Source organism: Melanostigma gelatinosum, assembly GCF_949748355.1.
Source record: "Melanostigma gelatinosum genome assembly, chromosome: 10".
Classification (NCBI taxonomy): Eukaryota; Metazoa; Chordata; class Actinopteri; order Perciformes; family Zoarcidae; genus Melanostigma; species Melanostigma gelatinosum.
Genome location: NC_136643.1, coordinates 21,795,922 through 21,816,598, shown reverse-complemented (window position 1 = coordinate 21,816,598; position 20,677 = coordinate 21,795,922). Strand labels below are relative to the sequence as shown.

Below are 20,677 nucleotides of genomic sequence, written 5' to 3'. Positions count from 1 at the left end.
AAACAGAGGCGACCTCAAAGTTAAACCAGCCTCTGACGTTCCTATTTCAGCTACAATGAATCCGTAATCCGCCATACTTAGGCTCCAAAGGCATGCTTCGATTGGTCCGTGTTTAGTCACGCATTGCTTTCTCCTGATTAATACATTCCATATGAAAGGTCGCGTGTGATGTCAGCCATTCGTGTTCAGTGTAAGCAGGCAGGTTCGTCTTCCACTGGGGATCTACAAGGTTTGAGGGCGATTGAACACACTGGTGTACGCACACTGTGACCCCCGAGTAGGACGAAATAAATAGTATTATAAATAGCTTAGTGGTGTTAGGCTGTGTTATCAGGGAATGAACGGCACACACACACACACACACACACACACGTATGTACAAGCACACAGACACTGGGTGATGCGCATCCATCTACATACTCTAACTGTCAGGATCCAGGATCCCTGTCTGACCCGTTGTGTGTTTCCCCTGATCTCCTCTCCTCATGTGTTCTGTCATTTGTTATTGTGTGCCATGTGCTCTGTGTTGTCCTCTGCCTCCAGACACCTCCCATGGCCACACCCTTGATTGTGCACAGCTGAGGACACTCCAGCCGATCTCCTCCTGCAGCCTGACACACCAGACTCAGGGCCCACTAATGAGTCCCCTGTCTCTATATAAACTCTGGTCCTGCAGTCTGGGGTTGTCAGGTCGTACCGTCTTTCACCCGCTTCAACCCCGTGGCATCCTCTGCCCTCCTTGTGTTCTACGGATTACACTCCGCCGCTCTGCCCTCCTTGTGTTCTACGGATTACACGCCGCCGCTCTGCCCTCCTTGTGTTACACGGACTACACACTCCGTCAAGCTGCCAGCCCTCCGGTGTCGAGCCACGGGCCTCACACCGTCGATCTGCCACTCGGGTGTCGGACCACGGGCTCCACACCTTCCTGTCTTAGTCAGGCTAAATAAAACCTGTTTCCATTGACTTCTGTCTCCTGTGGTCTTGCGTTTGGGTCCTACCTGTGAACTCCCGTGACACTAACACACGCACACAGTATTTTGCTGTGTGTAGCAGGATTTGTGTCATCAATGTAATTACTTCCGTCCAACTGTAAGATGATATAATTAAGCTGCTTTTAGAGAGAGAGAGATTGAGGGAGGGGGAGCGAGAGAGAGAGGGTGTGAGAGGGGGAGAGAGAGAGAGAGAGATTGAGGGAGGGGGTTTGGCAGAGAAAAACAGACACCGTGAGAGGATGCGATAGAAAGAGAAACAAAGAGACTGAGAATGTGAGTGAAGGAGAGAGGATGGGAGTCACAAATAGATAGGGGAGGGGGGAGAGTGTGAGAGAAGAAATATAAAATGAAATACAAAACACAAAGGGAGAGAAATGCCAAGCTATCCCAAGGCTATTTCGTTGGCAGGAAGGCAATGGGCTACTTTGAAAGTCAAAATTACACCAAGGAGCGGCTTGGCAGCAGGCTGCAGCATCAAAGCCAGCACATTCGACAACAGCACCAACTTCTTTCTGGTCCGCCAAAGCACACTTCAGAAGCTCTCATAAGAAGATGCAACTCAATTTCTGCATCACACACACCCAGACCTTTGGTTTGTTTTTCAGCGAGGACAGACTTTGGCTTCTCTCACCGTCCCGTCAGTGGAAGTTCCCTCGCGCTCCGACCCGGAGTTTGAAAAACATTATTTTTATGCAATCAGTGAATGTTTCACAGGACAATTTACCGGATTCTACATAACATTATGTGCATTACTCAACGTGTGCGCATCCATATGAGGTACACTGTGTGCACTCGTGAGAGTCTACGAGTGGGTTTGCATCTGCAGTGACACATCCACGGCTGTGGAGGGAAGATCATTCCTGTGTGTGTGTGTGTGTGTGTGTGATGTGATGTGCTTCAATCTCCCAGCAGATGAAATGAGGTTTTGCTATCCCACAGGGCGCCATAATAATTGAACGGGCATCATAAACTGTGCAGTCATGTGACAGCCTCCTCAGCCTCATGTGAGTATGTACTTGCTCCCCCTGACTTTAGGGTTTGCAGGTGCTGCTGCACTGAACAGCAACAAATAAAAATAAATACTCAGCAGATGTAATGCAAATATCCCAACAACAAGGAACCGGTCCTGATTCCCAACAGTATTTAATGTGTCCTTTCTATATCTTGAAGCCAGATAATGCATCTTAACCGGATATTCTACGTACTATATTGATATTCTGATGTAGGATGTAGGATTTTTGGTTGTGTGAGGTTCTTATCCATAGTCTGTGTATTACAGCAGATGGCTATTGTCATGCCCCCATTTTGGAGAGACAAACAGGAGTGCACGGGAATGTACACATTCAGAGTACATGCAGTGTCGTGTAGCTTGAGATGTGTACTACAGTTACAGGAAACAGTATATTTCTTGTACACACACACACACTCTTTCCACAAACATCACAACTCTTCCAAAATGAATCCATCAAAGGGAATTTAACTGATGAGTCCAGGACAGAAACAAATGTCTCTCTCTCGCTCTCATGCATCATACAATGTACAGTTCAGTACATGTCAGTGATCAGTGTCTACAGCCTGATGGAGACGAATGGCTGTACCAGCAAGAAGCAACAGCGCTGACCATCTCCTGATTACTGCTCACCTTTATTGGCTTACTGCGGGAGATGGAGAGGGGTCAGAGGGCATTCAATATACGAGAGGGGCAGCCCAGAGTACACACCAAGACGATCAACCGCCAGCGTGCGCTAAACACATCTGACAGAGTACAGACGAAAACACATGCACCAGCAAAAGGTATTCAAGATCAAGCACACAGAGATTCACACTAAGTGAAGTATGAAGGCAGAAAGGATGGAGAAGCAGGGATTGCTTAGTTCAGCTGTTTGTGTGTGTGTGCGTCTAGCAGCGAAGGAGTCGTGTCCGCACACATGCACAAAGCCACGCGGACAAATCAATCCATCAATCCACATCAGCCCAACAAGGTGGCTTTCAGGTTAAATCCACAGCAAAGTCTGCGAGAGCCAGAGAGACGGGGACACAATGAGGGGGTGATACAGAGAAGCAAAGGAACGGGAGAGGAATGAAGAGAGAGAGAGAGAGAGAGCGAGAGAGAGAGAGAGAGAGAGAGAGGGGGGGGGGGATGTGGCTCTCTAAAGACACAGTTGTTGGCAGAGTCTTGTCCGTGTGTGACTGTCGTAGTCAAAGTCAAAGTTCCACGAGGGAGAGATTCAGACCTGTCTGGGCATCACACCAACACACACACACACACACACACACACACACACACACAGAGATGCTGTTCGTTCTAAGCTCCTCAGCCTGTTTGTCAGCATCTAAGCCTGAATGGCGTTGGCAAGGAAGAGAGAGAGCGAGAGACTGTGTGTGTGTGTGTGTCAGAGAGAGCGAGAGCGAGAGAGAGAGAGAGAGAGAGAGAGAGAGAGAGAGTGCCATACAGCAATACAAACGCATTCAAACTGAAAACTTCAACAGAAGCAGACGAGCATTTTGACTGTTGAGTATTTTCGTAACACCAGTTTACTCACAAGTACAGACGAATCATTTCACAACATGAGAGCATTTTACCAGTGGAAGCGCCTGCAGGACCGGTGCAACTGTTACACGCTCACACACATTTAAGAAGGGCATAACTGAAGACATTCGCACACCAACACACACACACACACACACAGAGCTTGGAGTAGTCCCCGTCGCCAAAGGAAAACCCGGTGAAAGAAACGCCGCTGCAACCGCTTGTTTTATGTCCCGTCAGCAAAGTCTTATTTGAAGTGGCTTCAGGAGAGAATGAGTCTCAACTCAAGAACAATACGGACCGATACATATATACATCTTCAAGTGTACTGAATGTATCCTGAACGTTATGACAGTGACTTGAATGATGTCTTATTCTCTTCCATCTCTTCCATTGCTCTGACTGTATTTCACGTGTTTCTAACTTCCACAGCTGATTTGATTCATTACTGTAACGTTTGAGCTCTGGTTCCTCTGTGCCACCACAGAGGCGTGAGACATGTGCGACCACAAAGCCACACGCACAATTTCTTATTCTGTGTTAGTATTAATGCAGTATGTGAGTGACAAGCATGTTTCCTTTTTGTTAGTTTACTGAGGGGAGTTTGAAAAATCCGCTCAGCTGCAGCCTCTGCACTCGGGAAATGCATTTAGTCACAAAAACACACTCAGTCACACAAACCTGCTCATTTTCAGAGAGGGTTTACACACACACACACACACACACACACACACACACACACACACACACACACACACACACACACACACTATATAAAATGGTCTCCCATTTCGGTCATCTCAGATTCTGCAAAATTACAATATAATATGAAATCTTCCAAGGTTCACATTTTCCACAGGATGATGGAGACTTTCTATTACCATAACATTACCCTAACGGTAATAGTTCCGTGTGTGTGTGTGTGTGTGTGTGTGTGGTTGCGGTGCAGTCGGATAGTGGTTTCTTGGGATGTGGAGGGAAAGACCATTGCTGGAAGTAAAAAAAACCTTTCCCAGAAGTCATTGTCTTTAAAGTCCCCACTTGCCAGGACCCCGCCCCTCTCTCGACCAAAGTCCATGCAGCTGTCTGTCGTCTTTATAAGATATAAAAAATACATTAGAGCGGAGGAAAGTGGGTTGGAATGAAGTCTCACGCTTGCCAGGCACACACTCTCTTTAACAGCTCTCTGGGCTCTGTGGCCTTGTAAAACAGGAGACACGTTGACAAGCAACAGGTACAGGGAAAAGATAGAGAAATAAAAAATAATAATAACAAAGTCTGGAAAAAAAGACCCTGAAACACCAGACATTGAGAACCTGTCTTGTCCCTGTATTTAACATTTAAACGTAGTTTAGTTCACTTGGTGGATATTTCTAAATACATTTCGGTGATCTGAGAGAAGATACGAAGGGAAGTCATTGACAATGAGACAGATTTCATTTTTTAACTGTACATTGTTCAGGGTCTTTCCTTTTGGCAGTTTTCTGACAGCGGACAGAGCCATGCCGATGTCGACAAATCAAATCTGACAACAACAGGATGCAGTTTGCTGTCAATCAAAAGGAAAGAAGCTGTAGGAATATGCAACATGATCTATGACGTGAGTTTCTTCTTTACCTCTCCATGTTTACCATTTCAGTCCCTCTGAAGTAATCCTCTTATGTGCGAGATGTTCCCCTGCCTTCCCTTTTTACATCACTGTATCTTGTCAAGAACACATTTAACCGCTGTCCCGAGCTTTGGCTCACGCAGAACACGGTGTGGAGTCGTTACACTTTAGCTACAAAGCCCAGACGAGAAACCCAAAAGGAAAAAAAAAAAGAAGTTTCCCCCAATCTTTTCAGCTGTCAGAAGATAAAAGGCCTTTTTGTTTTATTATGGGTTCACTCCAATAAAATAAGTGTTCAAACCCCTCGCCTTCATTCTTTCCATATCTTGTCTTTTACGCTCCCCATATCACCTTTCCTGCTCCCTTGACAATGGTTCTGGACCTGGCACATAAAAGTCGATACAGCAGAATGTGGACTGATGGACAACAATAACGTGGCACGCAGCAAGACACACGGAGTGGAATGAGGTTGAGTGCTCTCACGGTCAAGGAGCTCCAGATGGAATAGGGGGACGTAAAATGCAGAGTGAAAAATAAAAGTGTGTGTGCAGGCTAAGATGAGATGTTTTGAAGCATCACTCATCTCTGTGTCCCTTTCCTTTAAGATGAGAGTGTCCTCTCTAATTCGGATTTATTTCCCTGTCGTACCCTTGAGAACAAGCCCGTCCATGAGTGTCTTTAAGAAGTAGCCGTAGTATCGCCCTTCTCTTCACTCTCTCTCGCGCCACTCTTTCTGCAAACCTTACTTTCATTTGCACTTCCAGAAAATGGAGATATTTCTGGAAGGAGCGATATAGGAGTCAAGTGTATAGGAGACAGAGAAGGAGGGATGCAGGAGGAAATGTAAAAGCAACTGGAGAGGGGGAAGAAAAGAGGCGGGAACATGGTAAATAATGGAGTGACTTCAAACACAGAGTGATGATGAGGTTGTTTTGATTGCTCACATTATTTATTTATTTTTTAAAGATAAAGAACCACTTGTTTCTTGAATAATATAAAATGTATTCCGTGTATGCTTTTTCTTTGTTGTTTTTTGTCGTATTTTATGATATTGGGGCCGGACCCATAATGCAATTCATTCAGCAACTTAGTGTGCCCTAAAGCACATTCATACGTTATCAACTTAAAGACACGTTGCCGAGTGAAAGTGTACCATCTTACTTTTCTTACTTCAGTGCAACAACTTTCATTATTTCTTTTTCTTACTGTTCTGCTTTCTTTTGCTCGTCATCATCCTTTTCTTATCTTTGGACAACACCCTTTCCTTGAGAATTCGGCAGCACTTTGTAAATGTGTGTGTGTCCCTCTATGTCTTTGCCACTGATGATGTGCCGTGTTAGAGGGTGTGTGTATTTGCCATACCTGCAGAGTTTGCAGCCAGTGATCCGACGTTGCTCTCGTCCGCCACTGAAACAAAAGGAACACATGTCAACACACATGCATGCACTCTCACCATTGCTGTATGGATTCCTCCCATCTCGTCACTTCTGCATTCATAATTTCATGTGCCAGACTTGTCAAACGTGCAAACATCAAACTGCTGTCCACGTGTCCCTTATCTCTCTAACTTCTGATCTTGTTGCATTCCTCCCTCCCTCCCTCCCTCCCTCCCTCTCCTCAGCCTCTCCCTCCCTCGATCCTTCTCTGTTATTCTTTCTGTCTTGTTTCACGAGATGGCGGGGTGGCTGCTCTTTTCGCCTGTGATGTTGCAGATTCACTGCTACTGAAGTCATTTCCCTTCCTCTCTTCTCTCTCACTTCATTTGTCATCCCCCCTCCCTTCTTCCCTTTCTCTTTTAGCCACTCAATCTCTCCCTCTCACCCTTTACCCTCACTTCTCTTCCCAATGTTTTCACTTGTCCTTCAGTTACAGCGATTTCTCCTCCTTCTTTCCCTCCTTTGATCACCGTTCTCACCATCATTGCTCCTTGTTAATCCTCCTTTTCACTTTCTGCCTCTCCCACAGTCTCACTTTTGCTTCCTAAAGCCACAAAGGAGACCAATGCCAACAAGGAGCACATGGACTGGTAGCACTCAACTACACACACACACACACACACACACACACTCAAGACCACAAAGACCAAGCAGTAACATGACTTCTCTCAGCAAATAGTTGTCGAATGAAAACCAAGCCGAGAGTGTAATTCAAGCTACGTGTGTGTGTCTGACGGCATCTGTCTGCGGTGAATCAACAGGACTGCTTCAGCAGCCTGCTAGCTTGTGGATCACTGTGTGTGTGTGTGTGTGTGTGTGTGTGTGTGTGTGTGTATGCCTACGTTAGCAGATCAGCAGATGCCACGTGTGTGACGCACACGGAGGCATGATATTAGTCAGGGCTACACGCACACTAGGGCTGTCACTTTTTCAAAAAATGAAGTTTGAACTAATGTGATTACTAGCACAAAATGTGTTTTTATTAAATCAAATGAAACCGTCATAGCTTTTTCCCCGAACTGAGTTAGAGAGCTGACGTCGTTCTGTTCACATTTGCTGTAAAAAAAGCATGAATAAAACCCGTGAAATGAAACCTAGAGACACAGAGAGGGACAAACACCGACAGAGGTGAAGGCAGAGAGACAAAAAGAAAAAGAGACAAAGACGGATACAGCGGGAGGAGCCAGAGAGGGAGTTCATCATTTGGAACCAATCTTAAATTATACTTAAATGTTTAATTGGGCTGGCAATGAAATCAGGACAGATTAAATAAAAAATGAAATGAAGTAACTGGCCCACAAATGAAATGCTGACAATGCGTTCTTTCTTTTTTTTACAAAAACACAAACACAACAGCCAACACACACGTTGGACTGATGCCCAAACAGCACTGATCCTCATATTTCAAAATGTAGTTCTCATAATCGGCGGCTTGGTGGTGTAGCGGCCCTTGTGGCCGCTGAGAAAAGGCCCACTGTGTTATTAATCGAAGGCTGATGTCAATATGTTTTTTGATGGAACCTTCATAATGAAAGTAAAATCTAAATGAGCTTTGGGTACTTTTTTTAAGTGTAAACTTGTGACCACTTTCCGAGCTTCCAGCACTCTTGTCTCGTTTGTGACGTGTGAGCAATCTGTTGCCCTGAACTTTGAGCTGACAGGCTGGGAAAAAAGAAGCACAGCCCAGGGGGCTCCAAGAGGATTTCAGGCTGGTCCAAAGGGAAAAGATTTGTCCCCCAGAGATGTCAGGTCCTCCCCTCAAAACTATTTCTGGATGTAAAACATCACGTTAACCACAGATGAATCTTGTTGCTCTGCGGTCAATAAAGAAACAAAAGAAAGCGAGAGAGACACTTGTTACTAAGCTGTTATTACTGCTAATGAAAACATATGTCATTCGAGTAATCACAAATTAAATCCTAATTTGTTTGTCACACATTTACTGAAGTTCAAGTGTGTAAAATACAAAAGGGGATAATGTACAGACATACAGCACAGACCGCCACTCTTATATTCATGGATGTCTGTGCTATTCAGCTGGTCTCCAGCTCTTCTGTCGAATGTTCTCCCTCACAACACACACACACACACACACACACACACACACACACACACACACACACACACACACACACACACACACACACACACACACACACACACACACACACACACACACACACACACACACACACAGACACACACACGTCTGGCGGTGGAACCAGCTTGAGGAGGAGAACTGACATTTGAAACAATATGCTTTTGTTGTGCTGCGCCATCCGCTGTCATATTAAACAGATGTCTGCATTAGCGCAGACACAACTGCTCATATACCAGACATATTTATAATGTTGACGTTTTTAACAATCACTGAAATGTCACTGAGCCCTCGCGTCAGAATATCAGTAATCAGAGAGCAACAGGTGATTCTTAGTCTTTTTTTTGCATAAATAAAAGACCAAAATGAAGCTGAATTAGAATCCTCCACAAAGTGCAACGCATTCTCACTGACATTTAGACTGGATATAGTAAGAGAGGGAGAAGTTGTGTAACTGTCGATGTAAGAAGTGTCACAGTTTGACCAACAGTAAAATCAGCTGCGGTAGTCACAGAGGAAATCAACTGCCTCTCCACTTTCAGAAATCATGCAGCAGGCATGACTGGTTCCCCACCTGCATGTGTAGCTGTATGTGTGTGGTTTTACATGTCTGCATGTGGCTTTGGGGGGGATCATGCCGTCGGTGTAGCAGCCATGCATCGGCGGGGATATATTTAAGTTTCTGTGAGGATGAGATGCATGCAGCCACCATGCAGAGCAGATGAACAGAAAAGGTCTCCCCATCAGTGTGCTGCTGGTTCTGAGTCGTACCCAGGTCCATGCTCTTCGAGGCTTTCACGTGCTGGAACTGGCTCTGGTTCTGGGTAGGACACTGGGGCTGGGCCGGGCTGGAGGTGTGCCGGTTATCTCTGAAACAAATCGAGTCGGCGGTTATTCGTTTAATTTTCATTGCTACGACTCAACGCTACTTCTTCCACTTGTATCATTTGTTCTGGTTAATAATTCATGTTTGCGTATGGTGACTGACAATAGAAAACACAAGCGCACACACCTTTCCTGTAGATAGGAGTGTTGGGCCGAGCCGCTGAACTCTGTTTCGTGTCCGTACAGCTCCCCCTCCTCTTCCTCGTCCATGTAAGAATAACTGCCATCGGTCGCTGAAAAGCAAAACAACACAAGTCTGCATTGAGACGCGGCGACGTGACGAAGCAAATCAGGAACGTTTTCAACAACCGAGCTCGTCCTTTCTGGACCACAGCAGCCGTGATTAGCTTGAATTCATTTTGGTGACAGTAAATACCGATATTTCTCCGACAGCAAAACCCATTTCTACACCGTCCATTCATAAGCTAAGCGTGTTTTTAACACCCAGCAAATCCCCACAATACAATAGAATACACTTCCTTGACACTGATGAGCGTATTTAGTACGCGACTCTTCTTCTTCCAGGCCAGGAGGACTTCTCTGTCTTCACACGCTCAGTTTGTCTTCACGCATCGGGATGTCACGTCACCAGAGATTTAGCAGAAGTTATCCTTCCCCAAAAAATTACACAATTCTCGATACCCAATTTGATACAATGGTAATAAACAAAAGAATGTATCTTGCTGTGGACAGATTTAGTTTTTTCATTTTACAAATTACATTCGAACACTTCATGACAATATTATAATTTACCGTCGCCCAGTACTCGTTTATAAAGAATAGAGCGTGAACGTATCGAAATGTAAATCAATGCTACTGCTACCCTCAGCTGTGAGCTCCTATCTATGGCCAAGTGGAACTGTGCAGAGTGGGTAGAGCGCACGATCCTCTGAACAGAAAATCGACAGCTCAAATCATTCAACCGTTGGCTACATTTCCCCGTCTCTCATTTCCTGTCTCTCTGCTCTATCGCCATCAAATAGTGGCATTAAATGCCCGAAAAATAATCTTAAAATGCGTGTTGTTCACAAGCGTCTGTGGGATGGATTAACTGCGTCTTTTTGTTTACTGCGGTACTGTGAGATAAACAAGCACAATCACATTTTCAGACTTTTGGCATCAACTTCGTATATCTCATTTAGCAAAGATAACGGTAGAAATGTGAGCAAAAGGTAATAATTTGCTGCCTTTCTAGTGTTATTTTATAGAGAAAGTAACACTAGAGTTACGTAACCTGGAAACAGTCTCAGTACACTGCAGTTCAGATTAAATAGGCTCGGCATGAGCTCGTTTAGAGCCGTTCTGGCCAATCCAAAAACAGTTGGCCGGCACTCTTACAAACAACAGTGTCAGCTGGAGCGTTTCACAGGACTGAGACGGAGCACATGGGTGAAGGAAAGCGGCAGCAGTGCTTCGAGTGAGGACGTGTTTCAAAAAGGGGGTTAAACCGCAACTATTTCGAGAGCTTCACTGACAAAAGGTCTTGAGAATAAAAGCTAGAGAGAGACAGAGTGAGATGGACCGAGCGATAAGCAGTCGGCTGAGGGTGGAAACAAAGGGAGCGGAAAGAGGATGAAAAGGCGCACGGCGACGTGCAGCAGTATGGCTGCAGATGTAGCTCAGTGATACGGCTGTGTCTGCTTGATAAACGAGTCTATGACAGCCTGATACGCAGACACACAATCCAACCCAAGCACAATTTGCATACAGTCATCACTTCTAGAGTGCATAGCTGCCACACAACACATGCTCGCTGGTATTGCACGAGCAGTGTGTCCTCTGTATGTGCTTGCATCCGCACGTGCGACTGAAAGTGAAGACGCCGGAGCTGGAGAGGAAAACAGCCGCGTCTGAAGATATCACTTCCTCTCATCTCTCTCTCTCTCTCCCTCCCTCGACACTAATCACCTGCTTTATTTTGCTTCTGGTCCCATTCTTGCAATCTGATATTTGGGCTGTCATTCATCTCTCCTTTCAGATCTCCCATAAATCATTTTATCTCCCACTCAGTTTCCAGCCTTTTCTTTTTTCTTCTAAACTTCCTCCCTCCTCCTCACTGCAGGCACCTTAATCAGCGGAACTGTCAAAAACACATTCTTCTTTCACCTCACTCTCACTCACACACTCACACACAAATCTGTTCTCACTGACTCCCACTCTTTGAAGTGAAAAAGGCATTTGTTGTGTGGATAGTAGATCAATAGCAGATATATGAATCCTCAACTCTTCCTTCCATCTGTATTAGTCTACAACGTGTGTCTCTCTCTCTCTCGCTTACTCCCCATCTCCTCCGTACTATCTCCCTCCTCTCTGCGGGGGAACCAGTGTGTCAAGTAGTTGTGTTGCCTGAGCCTCACCACTTGTTTCACAAGGTTACTCATGTGGCCCAAAAACACTAGATCCCACATGTCCCATAATGCAAACTGATGCTATCCTCAATTCCACTTTTCCTGACCGCAAATAAATGTCTTCCAAACTCTACATCTCAGGTTCGTAGCATTTAGTTAATAACATGAAGTAGTCTCCCAGCTCATGCAGATATTAGAGATATTATAAACGTGTTTGTATAAGTTGAGTAGCACCAGCATGACGAGGAAACTTATTCAACTGTTGATGTGTAGAAAGTGCTCCTTTATTAAAAATGCATACACTCTTATTAAATGAGGACAAAGACAATGTGCTTCATTGACAAAATTGGGGAAGATGGAATATTTGAAGCTAGACTAAAACTGTATTTTATTTTAGTTCATCCCATCAAGTAGATTAACTCTCCAGAGACAGGGGGGGGGGGGGGGGGATACAGAGAGACAAAGTGCTGAGAAAAGGGAAAAGTGAGCGAGAGGAAGAATCACGGCAGCAGACGGAATGAGATGCAGCAATGGATGAGAGATAAAGAGGCTGATCTATAAATGCAAATATCACACATCTGCATAAATACATATTGTAGGAAATCATTAAACTCAATTTATTCTTCTGCAAAAGCACACATCGGTGCAAGAAAATCATTTCTTCGTTTTCATTTGGACTCCGGTGCCAAATAAAATGGATTCACTGTGTGAAATAGTTCATTAGGAGAATGAAATACTGGCAAGTGCTCAAACCGATAACGTCTGCACCGCAACAACTCACAGAGCTTACTGTATGACACGCACACACGCACACGCACACACACACACACACACACGTGTATGTAAATCAAACCGTGGTGGAGGTGAATTTGAACAGCAAAGTGTATTCAAGGTCAGAGCTGTTTACCAGATTCAGAGTACACACACAAAAACAACACCGTTTGAAACTGGCCAACAATCCCCGAACCAACACACACGCACACACACACACACACACGGCAGCCATCAACTCATTTCTAAACAGGCTGAGATATAATTCGGAAACAAATATGCAAAGATACACACACTTTTTAAGCAAACCGGAACACATACAGGAAGATACAAACAGGGAGGACAACACAAGCATGTATAGAGCTAACACACACACACACACAGATGATATAGGAGTGGGAACAGATTGAGTTAGCGAGATAGAGCTATATGAAGCAGGAACAGAAATAACTCTTCATAACAGGCCAAACCGAGCAACAACGAACAAACAGAACCACCTTGAGAAAGATGAGAGGGAAACAGAAGCAGGGAGGGAAATTAAATGGAAAATAGTCTCTAAGTAAGGATGCCGTGTAGATGGCGATCGTATCCGTTTTGTTTGTTTTTAGTTTGTCTTATCTTGCAGACATTGTTTGTTTTTCATGATGATGAAACGTATTCAGTGCTTTGCTGAACTTATTGCAAATGATATGCCCACCTTTGATGCTGCTTCAATAGCAAACAACAACAACAACAACAGAAAAACACAATAATAGAAAAGTGAATCATGTTCAGGTTCAATCAGATAAGTAACAGGGTCACAATCAGCTGGATTCAACTTCCACTTCTTCAAAATGTAGGGAACGGTTTAATAGGGGGGAATTGTGCCTGTGTAGCTTTTCTACACTGTCACATACACGTGTGTGTGTGTGTGTGTGTGTGTGTGTGTGTGTAGGGTGAAAATGTATCAGAAACAAGCAATTAGTGGTGAGCGTTTTTGTGAAAGCATGCAGGGTTCTCCCAGTAAAGTCTGGCCATCTCTACCACCGCCTCAAGTAGAAACAGCCCTGAAAGTAGAGGTAGAAGTCCAATACAACACCTGAGGTTTGGTTCTGATACCAGTTTCTAAATACCTTAGTTTGAAGTATTGAAAAAATGCGTTTGTAGAGAAGCCTTTTTTCCTGCCCGATGAGAAGAACTCACCATTAGATGCATAGAGAGTGTTGTTCACCATGGGAGAGTGACTGGGGCCGTTCGTCAGGCCGTTCACTGGACCCACCGGGCCCGACAGACCAGAGGAGCTGTCAAATGAGCGATTGGGTGATACTCCGTGTTGATCCTGAAACAGGGAGGACACAAACACTACCTACAATCAAAACGCCTCTCATACAGGCACACAATGGTCAGGGACGGCTACCGACGACCCCATTTCTAAAAGCAGCCGCAATTATTTTACTAAAAACCTGAATTGATGTCATACAAACATAAAAAGCATGTTGATGAAACGTTTGATAGTTTGGGGAAATTACGGTTCCTTTTAATGCATCTTTGAACCTTTTGTGTTTTCATGTGGATTTAAACGGAGCGATGAGCCCGAGCAGTGAGCGAGGGCTCTGTAGCCGTCTATTCAAACACAATTTGATGTCGAGGAGGTAGATTAAAGAGGAGAACCAGGGAGACATTTAAAAGACAGTGGAGGATCAAGGTTGCAGGAGGGGAACCCATTTCCCACGGCCCATCGGGTTGTGTAACTGTCTTTAGCACTGCTTGCTGTGTGTGTGGCAAACATTGTTTTGAGATACAGTCAAACATGTCTGCAATACATTACCCTGAAGCCGATTTTACTCCGGACGGGACTTTAAATAAAGCTTCAGCTGGACGCCTCGCATACATTACACGTGTTATATATTTTCTATGTAACGATGTTAACCTCTTAAAATCGGAATAATTTATAAATCGAATCAATCAAAGGAACAAACTGAACAGTTAAATATACAGTATAGTGAATCTAGGCTTTGATGTGATATAAATCACTGGGAAAGGATCCACAGTTATGTAAAATAGACAGGAAAAGCCTTTACGTGTAACAAAGTTAGAAATCCAGGGATTGCGACAGCCAAAGCGCTGGTGCTGAGGAGCATGGAACCTGTGTAGAGCCGTACTTATCGCAGATAAAGGGGGTGTTTGGATAGTTACTGAATGAAAAGAGCAGCTGCCTAAAGTGAGAGATTAGAGCGAGCTGGCTGAGGATGAATACAGTGAGAAGAACAAGAGGAGAAAAAGAAGAAGAAGAAAAAGATCAGAGGGGGGAAAGAAAACGTAAAGTGGTCCACTTCTGAAATGTTAAAAGCATCAATACTGAAACCCCAAAAGGCTTTTAAGGTACAGTCTCTTATCTATCTGCCTTTATCTTCCTCTCTTGTTATCCTTTCTTTTCCACTCCGAAGAAAAAAAGAGGGAAACATGGATGCAACTCTTTGATGTTGCTAACAGCTTTCACCATCAAGCTATTGACAGGCCCTGCAAGCCCAAAGCACACCACTAAATGCACAAATGTGCTCGGTATTATTCGGCATAATTACCTGAAACTAATGCAGTTCAATACAACAAGCTCACAATAAATCCTGCCCTCATGACGGTAATCATGCTGAGCTTTGAAAGAGGCTGTAGCTCGCGTGCTATTGAACTCCATCGCTGTATACTGCAAGGCATTGCTACTTTTTTTGCCCAAATCATTAACGTCAATGAAAGGCAGTTACAGTGATTACATTCTTAGAAATGAGGGTTCTTAACAGCTTCTTCCTTAAGGGCTGAGGTTCTCTGATGAACCTATATTTGAAGAAAGTGGTTTTCAAGAGACCTTAAGGGTCCCATGAATAACACTTTTCACCCAAAGAACCCTTTATGGAAGAAGAAGTTCGGTAAGTATAGGTGTTAAGGGGAACGTGCATAACCCGGCCCACAAAAACTGTGAACCATGATTGTTGTGGGTTGTACTGCACCTCCACATCTGCCTGGTCCTCGAGGGCTCTAGATGAAACCCTGGGGACATAAAAAGGTTCTTGAGAGAACTTCCTGGGTGGGTTCTAGATGAAACCCTGGGGATATAAAAAGGTTCTTGAGAGAACTTCCTGGGTGGGTTCTAGATGAAACCCCGGGGATATAAAAGGGTTCTTGGCACTTCCTGGGTGGGTTCTTGTTAGCCCTCTTGGAAGGTGGAATGGTTGTGGATTTAACCTCCAGAGAGGTTCTGGGTGAAACTACTAGACCTGAGAAGGGTTCTCTGCAGAACCTCTCATAGGGGGTTCTGGTTGGAACCTTTCCAAGATGATTCTAAGTATAACCCTTTATGTTGGGTTGTAGGTCGAACCCTCTGAAACGGTTCCAAGTGGAACCTTTCAGAATTCTCCACCAGGAGTCAAATTGAGTCTGTTTTATATCCTCTGTGGGTTCTTATGGGCTGAGACCCATACACCTAAACACTGTTTGTGATGGAGTGAGAGCATATCATGCAGGGTGATTTGAGGATGCAGCTATTTTTTTTCCCACCACCAGTCGGCCATTCAAAGGGATTCACACTTGAGCCAACAGCCGTGCTTTGTTTGAGCAAAGGTTTGTACAAACATTCTACAGAGCCGTGTAAAAGGCATCAGCTGAAAAGCTTAGAAAGAAGGAGACACAGCTGAGTGAAGAACACTCGCGCGCGCGCACACACACACACACACACACACACACACACAAAGAAACAGAACATCTGAATAGCTGAAGTGTAAATGCTCTTTCGCTGCTGCTAGTAAGAGAAGGGAGACTAGTGTCGAGTATGTGAAGAATGAAAGGAAGGGCTAGAAGTCAGAGCCAGGAGACGGCAAAGAAAAAAATAAAGAAAAGATGCTTTAGTCAAAGCCAAAAGAGGGGATAGGAGATACAGCATGGAGATAAAAGAAGCACGCATGTTTGTTTTGGTCTTAGTGAAGTGAGAGAGGCGAGCATGTGCGCTCATTCTCACAGCGGGTGTCCTAACCTACATTCTGACAATAAAGAGACATTGAAGTCTATTAAGAGTGCATTTAATGCAGTGTTTCATCTTTAGGCATCCATTCAAACCGCTCCGACCGCGCATGCTCTGTGTGTTCAGCACTATTCTGCTTTGTGTCTACAGACGAGTAGAGCCACTTGTGATTGTAGCGATCATTGACATATAAGACAGAAGAGATTTTATCAAGTTTACTGAGTCTACAAAAGCAAACCGGAGCTCAATAATGTAAAATAAATAAAATGCTTGTTTGCTCAGATTAGTTTTAAGTGGATTGAGTGAATTTTGGAAAGCCGTCTGTTGCATCCCACTGATGTGTGCTTTGTTTGTTACCCCGTTTTTCACAACAGAGCTGCAACAATTATAACTAATTGATGAGCTGATCGACAAAAAATGCCGTGTGCCTTCTGATCAATATAAACAAAATGCCCAAGGAATCGCAAAGAGGTTTTCTTTTTTTAGGAACGCAAAAGTACACAAGTTACTTTTCTCAGCAGGTAACGTAACGTAACATGGTACTTTTTTTTTTTGTTAATGGCAATAACGTTGAAATGTAAGAAGTTACTTTTAAAAGTAAAGTTACGCAACGCTGCTCCTCGTATGTTAGTGTGTGTGTGTGTGTGTGTGTGTGAGTGTGTGTGCACCTTCAGAGCCCTCAGCACCACTAGTTGGATCGTCCCTCTTACGTTCCCTTCCTGTGACATGGAGCGGCGGAGCGTCTCCATGGCCACATGATTGGACCTTCCCATGAGCGACTCTCCGTTTACCGCCACCATCTGGTCATTGACTCGCAGACGGCCATCCTGTGAAGTACACACACACACACATCAGTTGGATTCAAACATTTTGTGCATTGAAGTCTACGCATGAATGTCTACGGTACGTTCTAACAACCATGTAGCCTTGTGTGCCTGACCTGTACATGTAAGTGCTTCATTCATGTTTCCTTGTGCTATTTCTCTCTCTTTTTAACAATGGGACTGATGTTCATAATGGCACTAATCACTGAGCTATTGATAGAGAGCCACTGTACACACACACACACACACACACACAACCATCAGCTCCAACTGTCTAACTTCTCCGGTGTGCCATTTACAACGTCTCTACAGCAGACCTGTTTCCCTCTATTCCTGTCTGTGTGTGTGTGTGTGTGTGTGTGTGTCGGCCTGTCTGTCCGTCTCTCTGCTGCCTATGACATGTCAAGTGTGTCTTGCTGAGCTAGAGGTCAGAGGTCAACAGAAGAGGAGCACATGGCAGCAGAGAGGCAGTGACAGCCGAGGTGTCCCCAGAAGACCGTCTCATAAATAATGAGTTCTGTTCTGACGTGTTCCTTGTCCTTTTCCACGCGGCTTGACTTTCTGTTCATGGAGGAGGTGAACCCTCTTAGACTCCGTTCTGACACTCTATTGACTCCCTCTGCAGAAACTGTGGCCTCTTTACCAAAGGGAAGTCAGAGCGCTAACTGCAGGTGAAGCCTACATGCATTTCCAAATGTACCACTTATTATTTTCCAGGACACAGTTTGTCTTCGTGTATTGCTCATTCGGGTGTGTGTGAGACTCTTCTGTCACCTTGTACGCCGCCCCTCCATGTATAATGGACTTGATGAAGATGCCCAGGTCCTCTCCGGTCTCCCTGGACTTGTTTCCCTTGAGGCTGATGCCCAGGCCCGCCGAGCCGGAGTCGTTAAGGGGCACCTCGAACATGAGCTGCTCCTTCCCCTTCTCCGGAACGAAGCCCGTCACCCGGGACAGCTCATCCTTCTGGGAGGTAGAAGGGGAGAGACATCGATGAGGAAGAGAGAAAGGGGGGGGGGGGGGGGACCGAGATCAGCTCATTGGGCTTGAATAGTTTCCAAAAGCTAAACTAAAAGCTTTTCCATTTGAGAGAAACCATCACAAGGAGCTTTTCAGCTGAATTTCTCTCAGAGTGAAAAATTGTGGCCAGTCTATTTTCCAAAAAAAAAAAAAAAAAGCCATTCGGACTGCTATATACACATCTTTTTTTCTATTTTCAGCTGTGCAATATCAATAAAATGACCTGTGCTTTTTACCGAGGTAATTGGAGAATACTGCAAACACAAGAGAGCCAGAAAAGTAGTGAGAGCAGAGGGAATACGGAGAGGACAGAAAGATTGCACAACAGGCAGAGAAACAACAACGAAAGACAATAAAAAAAAAGCACTAATACAATCCCAGGAAGATGGTGAAAGAAAAAAAACACGGCGGTTTGGCAGCAATGACATCCGATGATGAAGTCTGAGACAGAGTTTGCCAGAAAAATATTTAGAAAAGGAAGAAAACAAGTGAATCCCTCCAGATGAAGGAGTGCTCAGTGGGAGGGGTAGCACTGTTCCACTACATACAATTCATACTGAAATGTAATGACAAGTGAAAAAAAACACGATTCTATTCCAAACACTGATCAAATGTATGCTTATGAACAGTTCAGTCAATGTTTCTGAAGTATTATCTCGTCGTACTATTTGAAGAGTGAAACAAACAGTTGATCAGGGAGGAAATGACAAAGAGAAAGTGAGCTTCACAAGAGCAATATGATCTGAACACACCGCTGTGGTGAACAAGGACGTATCAGAGTCTGACTGTGTCCCCAGCCACAACATAGAAACATTGGAACGATTTGGCAAAATCAAACGATTTATGAAAATTGTATTCCCTTCAAACGTTCAAATATAGAGTATGGGGAGGGAGAGTAGAAGATAATCACTAGACTGGGCTGCTGTTTCCAGACGTGTTTGACATACTTTATAGATGGATGCAGGAAGAGTATGTTCACTGACTCTATGAAGCTTCATGGTGTGTTCACACCAAACGAGAAGCACACTTTGTTGTGTGGTGGTCCGCGATGAAACAATGGAATATGGTGGAAATAGAACTTTTTCAACTTTCGTGCCGTGTCACTATATCAGGAATTCAAACTGTTTTCCAATTCGGCATACTTTCGATCAATTTATTACAATGAAATCAAAGCAAGATGTGTTAATGTTGGGTTCATACCACTGGAGTGAACCTTCAGTTAATGTGTGATCCAGTGAATAAAACTCAGTGAATGCCCCCCCCCCCCCCCAGATGACGCTATGGACCCAGACACGATGGCGTTTGGTTTTATGACGTATCTGAGACTTTCACAAAATGTTCAGAGCAGCAATGCGGCTTATTTTGGCCATGGCTGATGAAACATTGTTGGTTTCGTTGGAGATAAAGTTTCTCCTCCTCTCGGTGATTTTAGTGTGAGTAACGGCAATGAACAAAAACCCCTCACTGTAAAACTCGTGCAATCCACAAGCTGTAGAAATGGGCTGTTTGTTGCTTGTACGACGGTACGCCGAATATATATTTGTTCAGTTTACATTTTTTTCGTCGACATTTTCAGCTTTTTTTTAATTGTTTGTCCATGCAATCAAAATTGCATCTATATGTTAATGTCAATCTGCGTGTTGTCAGAAATAATTGCATGTACTTATGGTAGAAAGTCTGCTGCCAAGCTTTAGTCTGCATGTGGTGTCCATGTACTGTATATGCATGAATTCAGTCTGAGCGTGTGTGTGTGTGTGTGTGTAAGTGTGTTTGTGTGGGTCAGCAGTGTCAGGTTTAGACGGTGTTTGTCTGTGGGGATTGTAGGTTTAACAGCGTTAAGTCGACACAAAGTCCTCTACTCTGCAGAAAACTGTTTTCCCTGCTGGAAAACCCCCGTCATCAGACCGACTGTCCAGACCTGATAGGAAGCTCCACAACCTTGGGAGGAACTCTAAAACACCCAGAAGAGAAACGGTAGCTACTTTCAGCGCGTAATTATATTGAGTATTTTTTTGTGTCCGAAGTAATGTTCACGATTTAGCAACTCCTCAGTTTTTTCCGCCTACATTCGTTGTTTATCTGATCGAACGTCCCTGCTCTGTTCATTTATGATTTATTTCTTGCACTCAGCGTGGGACAGAATGAATGAAGAACAGAGGTTTGAAGCAGCAGT

General features: G+C 44.3%; 1 protein-coding gene across 3 annotated transcripts in view; it reads right to left on the bottom strand.

The window, feature by feature from the left end:
* LOC306783490 (partitioning defective 3 homolog B-like) overlaps positions 1 to 20,677 on the bottom strand; it is a 164,182-nt gene that overhangs the window by 77,904 nt on the left and 65,601 nt on the right. For all 3 annotated transcript variants that reach the window (XM_079277159.1, XM_079277158.1, XM_079277160.1), the window contains 6 exons: positions 18,259 to 18,450; positions 17,329 to 17,487; positions 13,855 to 13,990; positions 9,681 to 9,786; positions 9,440 to 9,537; positions 6,497 to 6,541 (listed from right to left, as the gene is read on the bottom strand). In XM_079277159.1, the coding sequence (XP_079133285.1) occupies positions 6,497 to 6,541; positions 9,440 to 9,537; positions 9,681 to 9,786; positions 13,855 to 13,990; positions 17,329 to 17,487; positions 18,259 to 18,450 (736 nt within the window). The remainder of the gene's footprint in view (positions 1 to 6,496; positions 6,542 to 9,439; positions 9,538 to 9,680; positions 9,787 to 13,854; positions 13,991 to 17,328; positions 17,488 to 18,258; positions 18,451 to 20,677) is intronic.